Genomic DNA, 12,831 nt, shown 5'->3' with positions numbered 1-12,831 from the left:
TTAGAGAAGAAGAAGACGATGTCGTGTTTACTCATTATGCTTATATAAAGTCAACTTAGTGAGGATTCTTCATAATCATTTCTTGCATGGTTTGAGCATCTGGTATCCCCAGTCCTAATGAACATCTAAGTTAGTGAAAGATGCCGAATTATTAACAATCCGATTTCTCCAAGTACCAGCACACGTCATGACCCGTCAAAACAACAACAGCTGATTCGGCCGGGTAATTCTGATACAGCTAATGAAGACGCTGATAACCTGCTATTTTCTAAGAACAAAACTGGAACGAACTGACGGTGCTTTTCATGTGGTCTTGAGCGTAACCTGCCATATTTGGTTATAAAGTTATGCACCTGATATTCAGCAGAATCTAGATTACAGTCACAACAGTTGAGGTTAGTAGCAGAGATGATTATTAGCTCTTGTAATATATCAGAAAAATCATTCAGCCAAGACGAAGTGAACAGTGGCAGAATTTTCTTTTATGCTAGTATTCCCATAAGAATGCTTACCGGTATTTTGCTTTGTGATGGTGAGATAACGTTCAAACTTCGCTTATATTTGTGCCAGCTGATATGTCTGTTGCTTGGCTGCAGTAGACCATCACTTAATTTGTCCAGTATTCTGATCAGTTTCATTAAATAGAAATTGTATTATTTCAGAATAATCCTGACCTGATGGAGACAGGAATTAGTGTGCTTACTATGTAGTTAGTGCAATTCAAAGTGATATCAATAAACATCTGTTGCAAATTATTAAATTTAGTAAGTAATCAGTCCTTAATAAATAAGGAATAGGAGGCTATTCAACTCCTACCTCCATCCAGCATTGTATCAGATGTAAAAGTAGGTTAGGTTTAGCGGTTGGACTAGTTCATGGTACGTTAGGCTGTTAGGTTTGTTTTTTTTCATATGTTGGGTTAGAGTAAGCTAGTTCATTTTAATATAGATGCAAAAGAAGGATGGAGGTAGTTGCTGGAGGATCCCCTCTCTTTATTATAGGAAAAAGCATTTGTGGCAGATATGCATAGAGAAGTTCGCTTAGGACTGCGTAAACTAAGTGCTGACCACGTTAACCCCTAGACTACACAATTTGATCGACCTTACTGGCGTGAAAATCTGTATATGAAGCTAATTTTTCGACTCATACAGAAGTAAAAAGTATTAGGGTATGCCCAAGGTTTAAAGCTTGAATTTACACACCTTATGCTTCAGACCAGAGCATTTTAGACCAACTGGTTTATGAGCTATAACCCATCAATTTTGAAAAAAGTTAGCCTTCCAGGTGGTGCAACTCCCATTTTCTATGTACTCCCACCCCATTCCTCCCTCATTCCTCCCCTCCCATGACCTTCCTCACCCATTCCTATCACCCCCCTCCCTTCCTCCCTTCCCCCCTCCCCCTACCCCCCCTACCACAAGATGAAGAACAGGCAGAGAGGGAGAACGGAGGTGTGGAGGGTGGGTACAGGGGATATAACCCTCCCCATGGAGACAGGGAGGGGGGGAAAAGGGGGGGAACCACAGCAGTATGATGTAGTATGTGCGGGAGGGGGAGGGAGGGAACAGGAGACAGTCAGAGGCGAGGGAAGAGGAGAGGGAACAAAAATATTGGGGTAGAGAAAGGCAGCCGGAGGGCAATGGGGGAATCATCCCCCCCCCCCATCATGGGTACGGGCCTGGATCCTCCCTACTCAGGACTTAGTTCTTATCGGTTGGCGCTGATATCCATCACAATTTGAGCGGAGTCTGTTGTCTGCAGTTTTTCTCAAAAGCCCCTCTGTTGATCACATTTGGTAGGCCTATCTTGTGTAATCCTGAAAAAGGATTGATCAATCCTGTTACCGGTAGCTCTTAAGGAGTTAATTTTGGTGTCATAGTAAGGTGTGACTTTAAAAATTTACCATCTGCTCCAGGTTTGGGTGTTTAATATTTATTTTACTGATATTCATATTGTTTAGAATCGTTTAAACTTTCTTTGTGCATGGTAATCATTTATTTGTGTAGTAAATGCATCAGTAGCTTATTATGACTGGTTAGCCTTATAATCTTAACCCCCTGCAAAATATGAAATTACGGAATATATAAGCACCTGACTGAAAGAAATCTTTGTGCCTTTCAGCCTGGGATGTCTTTTTTTTTTTTTTTTTTTTTTTTTTTATGGTTCCTCACCAGACGACTTTAAAGTTTAAAAAAGACAGTCTCCCCATGGGATATAAGCGTTATATATAGTCTCATTAACCATTTAAACCGAATGAGGGTGTTTATCAGTCACACATGTTTTTAAGAGATGAGGTACCCAGCCCCAAACAGCAGATGCATCCACATCGTTTTTTTTTTTTTTCTCTCTCTCTCTCTCTCTCTCTCTCTCTCTCTCTCTCTCTCTGTCTCTCTCTCTCTCTCTCTGTCTGTCTCTCTCTCTCTCTCTCTCTCTCTCTCTCTCTCTCTCTCTCTCTCTCTCTCTCTCTCTCTCTCTCTCTCTCTCTCACTAGCTAACACCATATGATTTTATTTTGCTGAAGAAGGTCCTTCCCATAGGGTAGAGATTAGAAATCAAGCTAAAGGATGTCTTTTGTACTTTAATCAGGCCAGTGCCATATATTTCTATTCACTTGATTGAAGACTTTCCAGGGCTGTAGGGGCCAGAAGTTGAAGAGCAGGACAGCTGGTATAGGAGATAAATTAGAATTAGAGGGTAATATGTAGAAACTGTTATCTTTGTTGTGAATACTGTAAAAGGGTAGCTGTACACAAGAAGTAAATTGGAAAGTGAATGTTAGTAATTTCAAAATTCAGTGCAGTTATATAGCTAAATGTGTTTGAATGGAAAGAATATGACAGTAATCTGTAAAATCTGGTAGTTAGCATTTTGCAGTCCTCAAACCTGGCAGGATGTTGCTATCATGAAAGTGAAATGTGGTAGGAGGCTTGATATCTGGCTACACAGTCATAAGGGACTTCAGCCACAAGTACACTGAGTTAACTCCATGGCTCTGATGATGAATTTTTTTGTCTGTTATTGCCATTTCTAGATGATTCTGGTATGCTTAGGAGAGATTTTCTAAAGTGGAGGGATTAGTTATAGATGTCATAAATCACACAACACTACAGATCATTCTTAAGCTGTATAAAAATCCCTGGAAAGTGCAAAAACAGAGTAAACAAGGATACCTTCATAATGGAAAGCTTGAAGTCCAAGCAGAGACATGCACAGTACTGTATTATAAGTCATAGCTGTTACCATACACATTTAAGATTTGTCTGGTAGTTTAGTGATGAAAAACATCAATACTTATCCATAGAATATTAATCCTCAGCTGAGGAAAGATGAGCAGAGATGTGCCTAGGCCGCTTTATTTATTCATGTTCCTTGTACTGTTTTTATCATATTTTAGTTACTTCCACCCATGTTTTCTCACTTGTAATATTGTGTTCTCTTTTCCTTTATCAGTACTGTATTGCTATTCCATTTTCTAAGATGGCTCCATCTCTGTGGATGAAATGACCATGGAAACACAAGAATGAGCATATGGCAAGGTCTTTATTTCTCTTGGGACTGGGGGGTCGTAATTTCGAGCCATGCCCAGTAGCAGCCATGCCGGGAGGGGTGGCGTCCTCCTGTCACCTAACAGGGCTACCATATATGATCTAATAAGGTCTAGCTCGGGGGAACAATTCCCTTCCCTTTTTCTTTATTTCTCAGATATTTCTAGGTACATAGTGTTCATCTTCACATGTGTTAGAGATATAAAAAAATGTTCCTGACTACAGAGTTCACTTGCACATGTGTTAGACATAGTGTTCATCTTCACATGTGTTAATTGTGTTTCCTTCTCATCCATTTTATCCACGTCTGTTAATGAGGGTACAGTATGCTGTAGCCCCTGTTCACTTACAGCAGATATAGCATGACAACGATGGGTAAAGGTGTCAGATGGGTCAGTGGTAGGCAACAACAGTAACTTAATATAAAAAATTATTGTTAGAATGACATCTTATGGCAAGGGCTGACTGTACTTTATTTCTGTTCAACTACAGTACAGCAAATATGGCACGGCAACGGCGGATGAAAGTGTCAGGTGGGCCAGGGCCAGGTAACAGCTACGCTCAGAATGATTTGGCCATGCTGCAAGATGCCCGGACAATGTGCCGGAGTGAGAGGAGGCAGGACCTCAGGCACACTCATCAGCGCCATGGCTGGTGTCCAGCACTACTTTACATGACATTTGCAGGCGTGGTGGTGCTGGCTGTGGCATATTTCCTCTATGTAGGGTATATGGAGACAAGAATTAATACTCCATTATCTGCACCAAAGGTGTGTTATATTTTCATTGCAGTACAGATAATTCTTGATATTTTTGTGTCAAAAAATCTTTACTAACTACACTCGTGCACTTGTGCACTGCCTATCCATCCTCTACTCTCTCCATTTTAACTTGGGTTAAAATCTCTCTTCAATTTGAATGGTGAGCAGTAGCATGTGATTAACATTAGAATGTAGTTCTGGTCACAAAAAAGTTTTATCAATAAGACATACAGCTGGATAGTTGTCTTAATCTGCCATTGAGCAATGGAAAAAATCCTCAGCCTGTTTAAGGTGGATGGATTATTGCAGCCAAACCATGACCAACAATGGATATGGGATTGGCCAGACCCTATCCTTTTGTTGACTGTTCTCTGTCTGAGGTTAGCTGAGTTCATCATTCAAGGTAGAGTGATGGGAATTTTAAGCCAAGTTAAAGTGTAAAGAGTTAGCTGAAAAGAACATAAACAAAGGCCACTTACAACAAGGACTTACTATAACAGTAAAATGAATGTGCAAAGAGTGTAGCTGAAAAGAACATAAACAAAGGCTACTTATAACAGGGACTAAACTGTAACTGTAAAATGAATGTTGAAGGTTATGGTAAGTACTGTATTTTCTTTCTTGACAGGTTGTGGGGCTGACTGGTCTTGCGGTGCCAGAGAGGTATTGGGGCACGTACAGGCCAGGTGTTTATTTTGGAACACGCGTACGCCACCCAACCTCACCTGTTACTGGGCTTATGTGGTTTGTCCCGGGACATTTCCAGAATAATATGCTGGCAGTTAGGTATGGTAATATTATAGCACTTTTTTTTTTTTTTTAAATTTTTTTTTTGTTTTTTGTTTTTAGTGTAATACTAGACAAGTGTAATGTAATGCATGTTGAGTGATTGTATAGCTCAATCTTTTTAAAATAATGGATGCTGTTCTCCTGGGATGATTATTCATACAAACCAGTTTTCTTACAGGTGTAAGCATATCAATATATTCATGACCATGGGTAGACCACCTCACCATAACAGTTTTAAACAGTCTTAAACATTTTTTAAAAACTATATAGTGGTACATTGAATAATGCATGTAACTTGCATCATTTTTAGGCTTTATTCATTATTGCCTCTATAAGTAGGCTATTGTTGTATGCTGCATATTCTGTTGTAAACATCAGCTTTATATAGCCTGTTACATTTAGCTAATCAGTAATTTTCAAACATCCATATTATCTTTACCTCAGGCATTGGTGTGACCAAGCTGATGACCTTTCAAAATATGGTTGGAAGATTCATGATGTTCGTAACATAGGAATCCAGTCCATTGAAGATAAATATGTAACTCTTTGGACAAAGTTTTTGAAGAGAGCTGGAGGGCAGCATGGAGGAGAATGGTCTGGAAGGATTACTGTTCTGCCAAAGGTATTTAGTTAGCTTGATTTATATTCAGTTTGAAATTTATGAGCAAAGCAAAGCAGTAGTGCTGATAGGAGGCACTTATAAGCAGATATAGAGGAGGTGTTTATGCCAGTGAATTGGAAACAATTGGACATAAAAAAATATGAGATGTGAACACAGTGTTTGGTTATGAATGCCAAAGGTGTGTGTGTGTGTAGTACAGATGCTATTTACTAATACAGTAACTATTAAGATTGAAGATGTTAAGATGATGGACTTTCACTGGTACCTAATGTAAGAAAGGACTCTTTATACTAGCTTGTTTGGAAAAGACAGTACCTTAAAACACCCTAACTTCGGACATTTTTTATGTGTTTTAATGAATAACTCTGTGGAAAATGGTGCAATTTTATCCCTGTTGGTGTCACGTGGTAGCCAGAGACAGTACCTACTGAATCCACATACGGTAATAAAAAAAAAAATAATCACGCTAAACTCGTGTTTTTTTTTTTTTTTTTTTTTTTTTTTTTTCAAGTGTCCAAAGTTAGGAACAAATTTCCTAACTTCAGACAGCTCCTCCAAACTTCGGACATCCAGGTATTTGCCCTTTAAACATGAGAATGGTCAATAGCATCTGTCTCTAGACACACTGGCCAAACTTCGGACACTTTAGAAGTTTTTAAAAATATAAAAAAAAATATTGGGCACTCATGGCCCAGGTTATACATATATAAAGAGAAATATTCAAATATATCTTCTTTTTTGAGCTCATAATTTGAGATCACATTAAGATGCATCATATCACATTGTATTGAGGTATTCTGGCCTTAAATATAACAAAGAACTCTTCAGAAACTTTTTCAGGTGAAAAAATTATATAAAACTGCATTGCATACATTCCAAGCTGTAAGGGGAACTGATCTCTTTTTCCTAAACAAAACTTCACTTAATTATCAAGTAGCTACCTCACTGACTCAACAAGTGCATACTGAAATAGCATAATATAATGTTAAACACATCTTACTTCTTACTGGTTCTACTGACACCCACACACCCACAAACACACACACACAGGCACATGTTATGAAGGCACCATGGAATGTATTAACAGGCTACACACTTTAGTCTTATACACACACACACACACACACACAAACAAATATCCCAAATAGGCCTGTGGTTACACACCCACACCCACACACCCACATACACACCAACACCTATAGTCTGTATTTTTCCAGTAATTTGTCTGTCCGAATTTAGGATTTTTTTCTGAAAAATACAGAGATATTCACTGAGACAGTCATGGCAAGATTATGGATATATGTTTTAAAATAGTTTACTGTCCAGTACTTACAACACTTTTCCACATATAATCGTACTAATCACGATCTTACAATTGAAACTGTTTGTTCTGTGTGAACAAAGTTTTGCTGGGTTAAAAAATGTCAATTTTTTTTCCATTTGGTTCATAAATTTTTTTTTACCCTCACATATTCAAGCTAGTTTAATAGGACTTATACATAATAATCTTTAAAAATTACCCTACCTACCCATATCATTATTTTTTGCAAATATCGCACTCATTTCCAATCAGCTTCAATTATTACATTTTTTGCAAAACGTCCGAAGTTTGGGCGCTGTCTGAAGTTACGGTGTTTTACAGTATTTGGGAAATCTATTCAGCTTCCCTAGCTGTGTCCATCTCGTCATATCTCTTTTTCAGGCATATATTTGGTGATTTTGGTTGTTTTAGTTGCTTTGAGCTTCTTTTTATTTATTTATTTTGTTTATTTATTCATTCGTTCATCATCTAATCCAGTGTTGCCCCATGAGGAGCGTAGGAGCCAGGGGCTAGACAAGTTGGTCCTGACATTTAAGATGAGAGCAACCAGCCTCACTCATCCCTGAGTGGCATTATGTGAATAATAAACCCTAACCATCCCTCGGATATAAACCTGCACCTACTCAATCCGATTTGAGCTCCATAATTACCCACTAAACCACCGGATGCCATAATGTGGTTATGTGGTTACCACCCACTATAGTGAATGGTTTCCTGGTGTACAGGAAGCCATATGGCTTGTTACTTAGTGTAGAGTCACTCACAGACAGAAGAAGGAGGAAAGAATGAAGGAAAGAAAGGCAGAAGAGGAAGGAAGGAAGGAAAGAAAGAAGAAAGAGAGGAAAGTGCAGGAACTTGAGAGCAGCACTAAGTCAAGTGGATGGTGAGTGCGCCCACCTACCACCAGCATATTTTTTATCCATCTTGTGTTAATCTCCCTCATTTTCAGTGATTGTTAAATTTGTGGTAGTTGATAAGACCAGGAAACTGCCAGGTGACTGAGTTGGTTGAATGAATTATGCATTGAGGATCATGTCATTAGATTTTGGCACCAGAGTCTTAAATTGGTACAGTAGTAGATGGATTTCCTTTGTTTGGCAGGTATTTTGAAGCATGTCCATAAAAAAAAAAAAAAAAAAAAAAAAAAAAAAATGTTCATATGGTTAAATTTGTAAGGTGGACCCAGGATTCCAGGGTCTTGAATGCAATGTGTCTGGCCCATTTCACTGGGTGTGCCATTGATAGTTTGCTGTTTTTTGTGCTTCCTCTTATCTTGTTTTTTAACCCTGCCTAACCTTATCATTAAATGGGAAAGAAGGTCAGGTTGATAATGATGTTTATTTTGTGTGTCTGTTGTGGAAGTGTGTTCTTATTTATTTAGCTTTTTTTTTTTTCTTCATGCAGTTCTAATTTTTTCATTGTATCATGGTGATTAGGATTATAAGACAGTATTTTATGTGAGTGAGCTCCCTCTGCCTATAATGTATAGTCATATTTATATGTCTGATTTGATAATTTGGTTCTGAGGTTTTGGTTTAACCAGCTGTGGTAGTCATTCATACATCAAACTGTTTGTCTGTTTACCTTTACTGTTAACCATTCTGCCATTTTGTAGCTGTGTGACTATGGCTGTCTAGTGCAGTTGATCTAAAGTTGCAAGGTTCTTTCATGTTAAGAGAGGGATGCCTTCACATAGTGGCACCAGTACGATTATTGCCCCTTCCCCCCTGTTTTTTATTTCACAAGAAAGTAGGGGGAAGTATATAGAATGCAGAAGAGGCAGAGCTGTACTAGCTTTCTCCCTGTCCCTTGAAAGGAGGATGATACACTACAGGAAACAGGTTCAGCCTGTGGTCCACCAGGCTTATGTTTAGACAAGCCTGATTCTTCAGTATCAAAACTGTATCATCTGTTACATTATACATTACTGTTGGCAGCACCACAGTGTTTTCTGGTAAAATATCAAGAAAGGTTTATTTGACAGTACAGGACTCTACTGATTATAGAGGAAGATGATCTGTGATGGAGTCAGTAACTGAAAATAAATCATAATGAGAAAATGGTGGCTGTATTATTGAATTAACAAATGAATTACAGAGTCAAGGTCTGTCATCAGACAGAATATAGGCCCAGTAGACTCCCTGTATCAGTGAGGACATGAGAGTCTGAATTAAGATGACAGTGTTTTCCTTATTGGCACTCCTTTATATCACAGACATTTTGTGACATACTCAGTAGATTGACTTTCCTACCTGCAGTATGATATATTCTTTCATAGTATGAACTTTGTCATTGTGATGTTGACCTGTATTTATGAAGTGGCTGAGGTATAAGTTGTTTTTAATACACATTGACAGAACAAGAAGCAGGCAGGAAGGGAGGCATCAGTTCTCTACTATGTGGCCCTGGACCCTGAAGATGAAGGTTCCATGTTGCAGCCATTACTCACATCACCACATCCCCTTGGCTCTCTCAGGGGAGTCTCTGCTGCACTAGGAGGCTTCAAGTTGCATGTTGTCAGTACCAATGGGACCATTTTGCGCCACAGCCTGTTGAGTACCAGGCATTTAGGGCTACATATGCTCAAGGAAACAGTCTACAAAGGTCTGAGAATCTTTCAAGGTAAAACTGAAGCAGACAAGTACATTGGACTTGCTGGAGAAATGTTTGATCATGAAGACATCAGTCGACAGCCAAATTTTGTTGTCTATCAGGTAGTAGGACAGGTACCATTTGAAGTTGATATAGTATTTGAGAGTGACAGTTTTGTAGACAGACCTGGGATGTTGATGGGTGATGTTTTAACTGAGGAGTTAAGTAAATATGAAGCAAAGTTCCACGCAGATTTTGAAAAGATGTTTACCATGGAAGAAAAAGGATTTACTAAAGAAGAAGTGGATTTTGCCAAGGCTACACTTAGTAATATGATTGGTGGAATTGGCTATTTCTATGGTGCATCTAAGGTGCTTGGAGAGTACAACAATGACCCTGTGCCATACTGGAAAGCTCCCCTTTACACAGCTGTACCTTCAAGAAGTTTCTTTCCTAGAGGTTTCCTGTGGGATGAAGGTTTCCATAATCTTCTTATCTCTAAATGGGATCGTGAAATTTCTCAAGATATTGTAGCTCATTGGTTTGACCTAATGAACTGGGATGGATGGATACCTCGAGAACAGATCTTAGGCGTGGAGGCTCGCGCTCGAGTGCCTGATGAATTTGTGGTACAAAGAGGAAAAAATGCTAACCCTCCCACTCTGCTGCTCACCTTACATTCCATGATGGCAGCGTTCAAGCAGGAGTTATCAGATAGTGACTACGAGTACCTGAGTCACCTGTGGCCACGACTGAGGGCTTGGTACAACTGGTTTAACACCACACAAGTAGGGGACACTCCAGGAACTTACAGGTGGCGTGGAAGGGACTCAAAGACAGTAAGGGAACTCAACCCCAAAACTCTGACATCAGGTCTGGATGATTACCCACGTGCATCTCACCCCACCTCAGATGAGCGTCACTTGGATCTCAGATGTTGGATGACCCTGGCGTCAGGACTGATGGCTGATATTGCAAGGCTAGTGGAGAAAGACCCATCCCGATTTGATGATGCATATAGATACCTCTCAGATAACAATGTTCTTGATGCAATACATTGGTCCTATGCTGCCAATGGCTACATGGACTATGGGCTTCATACAGACAATGTAGAATTAAAACGTCTTACACCTAATTCTGAGATGAGACGTGTTATCCAGACTGACCCAAAATTAAAGTTTGTAGATTCATTTGGGTATGTTAGCTTTTTTCCCCTCTTCCTTCAAATTATAGACCCATACTCAGCCAAACTTGGAAAGGTTTTGGAGGACCTTCGACGACCAGATCTACTATGGACCAACTATGGTCTCCGGTCTTTGGCCAAAAATTCCCCTTTATACAACAAGAAAAACACTGAGCATGATCCCCCATATTGGCGAGGACCTATTTGGATTAACATGAACTACCTAGCAGTGCGAGCCCTCCATTATTATGGCAATACGGATGGCCCACACAGAGACCTGGCTCGAGAAATATATACAGATCTTCGGAAAAATGTGATCAGTAATGTATTGCGTGAATACAAAAGAACGGGATATTTATGGGAACATTATAATGACAGAACTGGGAGAGGAGAAGGATGCAGGCCATTCACAGGTTGGACAGCTCTTGTGGTGCTTATGATGGGGGAAACCTATTAAATGGCAGTCAGAGCTATGTTAAATAGCTAAGTATAAATATTCAGGTGCTTGATTTGGAGACACATAACGTTGCCAAATTATTGTTAACCCATCACTTTTTCTGTTACAGTGATTGATAGCAAATTCAGATATCCACATACAAGTATATCATTGTGTTCTGCTCATACCATGTGAAAAATGAGAGATAGGATTAGGGCATATGAGGCAGTGTCAACTACATGTTCTTAAGTAAAAAAAATAAAATACCTGTAAAAGCATTTAAAACTGGAAATCACAAAATCTCTTAACTACATATAATAGTCATTTATCACCAACCTTGGGAGGAGGGAGAGGAACATAGGCAAGGCATAGCCCCTACATACAGTAGTTGGGCTAAAATACTACAGCTTATTTGCTAGGTATCAGTCTTGAGAGTAGGTTACTGGAGGAAGGCATATTGTATACAACAGGTTTGGCCCGGGGTATATCACTCACAAACTAAGGTTTCACATAGCTTCATATTACACAGTCAGTACAGACAACACAGACAGTAATCAACAAGTTTATATTGATATGCCAGTAATTTTAGGTTTTTGCAGTACAGGTCAACCTCGCCGTATGAGCAACCATTATACAGTAGTTGTTCACGTATATACTGTAATTTTTACGATCCCATACGTGTAATACTGTATACCATCAATTACAGTATTATCCAACCAGTTCTCCGTGAATGTAACCCAATTCTAAATCGAACTTGGCCTGTTTTTGCATATTATCACCATTGATTATTATTTTCCTTCTTATGTTCATGCACTTCTGTTTAGTATTTTCTGATTTTGTTGGTTTGTTCAGTATACAGTACCAGCAGTGACTTCAGAAGTTTTATTTTTGTTTCCCAGAACAGGAAACATCAGATAATTTAAATTTTTTGTACTGACATGTTCAGTATTATAATTTATCTAGTTTTATTGTCTCTAATTTGGACTGTGTATGAAAATGCCATTCTGTTACATTGTATAATTTTATGAGGTGGAGAAGGGTATGGGGTGGTCCATATGCTGTATGACACTCCTCTTTCACCTTGCTGGGTGATATCTCTTGTATTGTGGGGATTGCTTAGTTATTGCTGTCATTGTCTGTTCTGCATTATTTGTTCATTTCGTACTCCCACTGCCACACCTGTGTCTATGCCAGCAGACAAAGACATCCCTGCGATACATAAGATACCACTAGGTAGTTTGTAACTGAGTGTTATTTACAGACCACCCTGTATATTACCTGTATTTCATTCTCTACCTGTTGCCTTTGGTCCTTTACCCAGACCCAGGTTTTCAGAATGGGTAGTCACAAACTTAAATAGTACTGTGCTACTCTACCCTGATGCCAACCTCCAACCTCCACCCAATAAAAAATACCATGATGTACAGATTGCAAGTATAAATATAAATTAACCTATTATGATTGATACATGTGAAATTAGCTTTTTTTTCTTTTTTCTAGGTACAGTATTTTAATGACATTATACCTGTGAGCTGTGTATTACTCTTATTTTTTAGCATAATTCATTTGTGGTTTAGGTCATT

At 38.9% G+C, this 12,831-nt stretch overlaps 1 protein-coding gene across 1 annotated transcript; it reads left to right on the top strand.

Annotated features, from left to right (window-relative positions):
- The first annotated feature begins 342 nt into the window (after positions 1 to 342).
- Positions 343 to 11,269, top strand: GCS1 (mannosyl-oligosaccharide glucosidase). Its single transcript, XM_080278723.1, has 5 exons — positions 343 to 395; positions 4,038 to 4,314; positions 4,934 to 5,091; positions 5,539 to 5,716; positions 9,395 to 11,269. Exons 2-5 carry the CDS (start codon positions 4,048 to 4,050, stop codon positions 11,267 to 11,269), a joined length of 2,478 nt encoding a protein of 825 aa, XP_080134849.1. The 5' UTR covers positions 343 to 395; positions 4,038 to 4,047.
- Positions 11,270 to 12,831: the final 1,562 nt, after the last annotated feature.

The sequence above is a fragment of the Coenobita brevimanus genome, chromosome 74 (genome assembly GCF_032717465.1).
Source record: "Coenobita brevimanus isolate Jiangsu-jjx chromosome 74, ASM3271746v2, whole genome shotgun sequence".
Taxonomy (NCBI): Eukaryota; Metazoa; Arthropoda; class Malacostraca; order Decapoda; family Coenobitidae; genus Coenobita; species Coenobita brevimanus.
The sequence above is the reverse complement of the archived record's forward strand: the minus strand, read 5'-3'. Positions and strand labels throughout refer to the sequence as shown.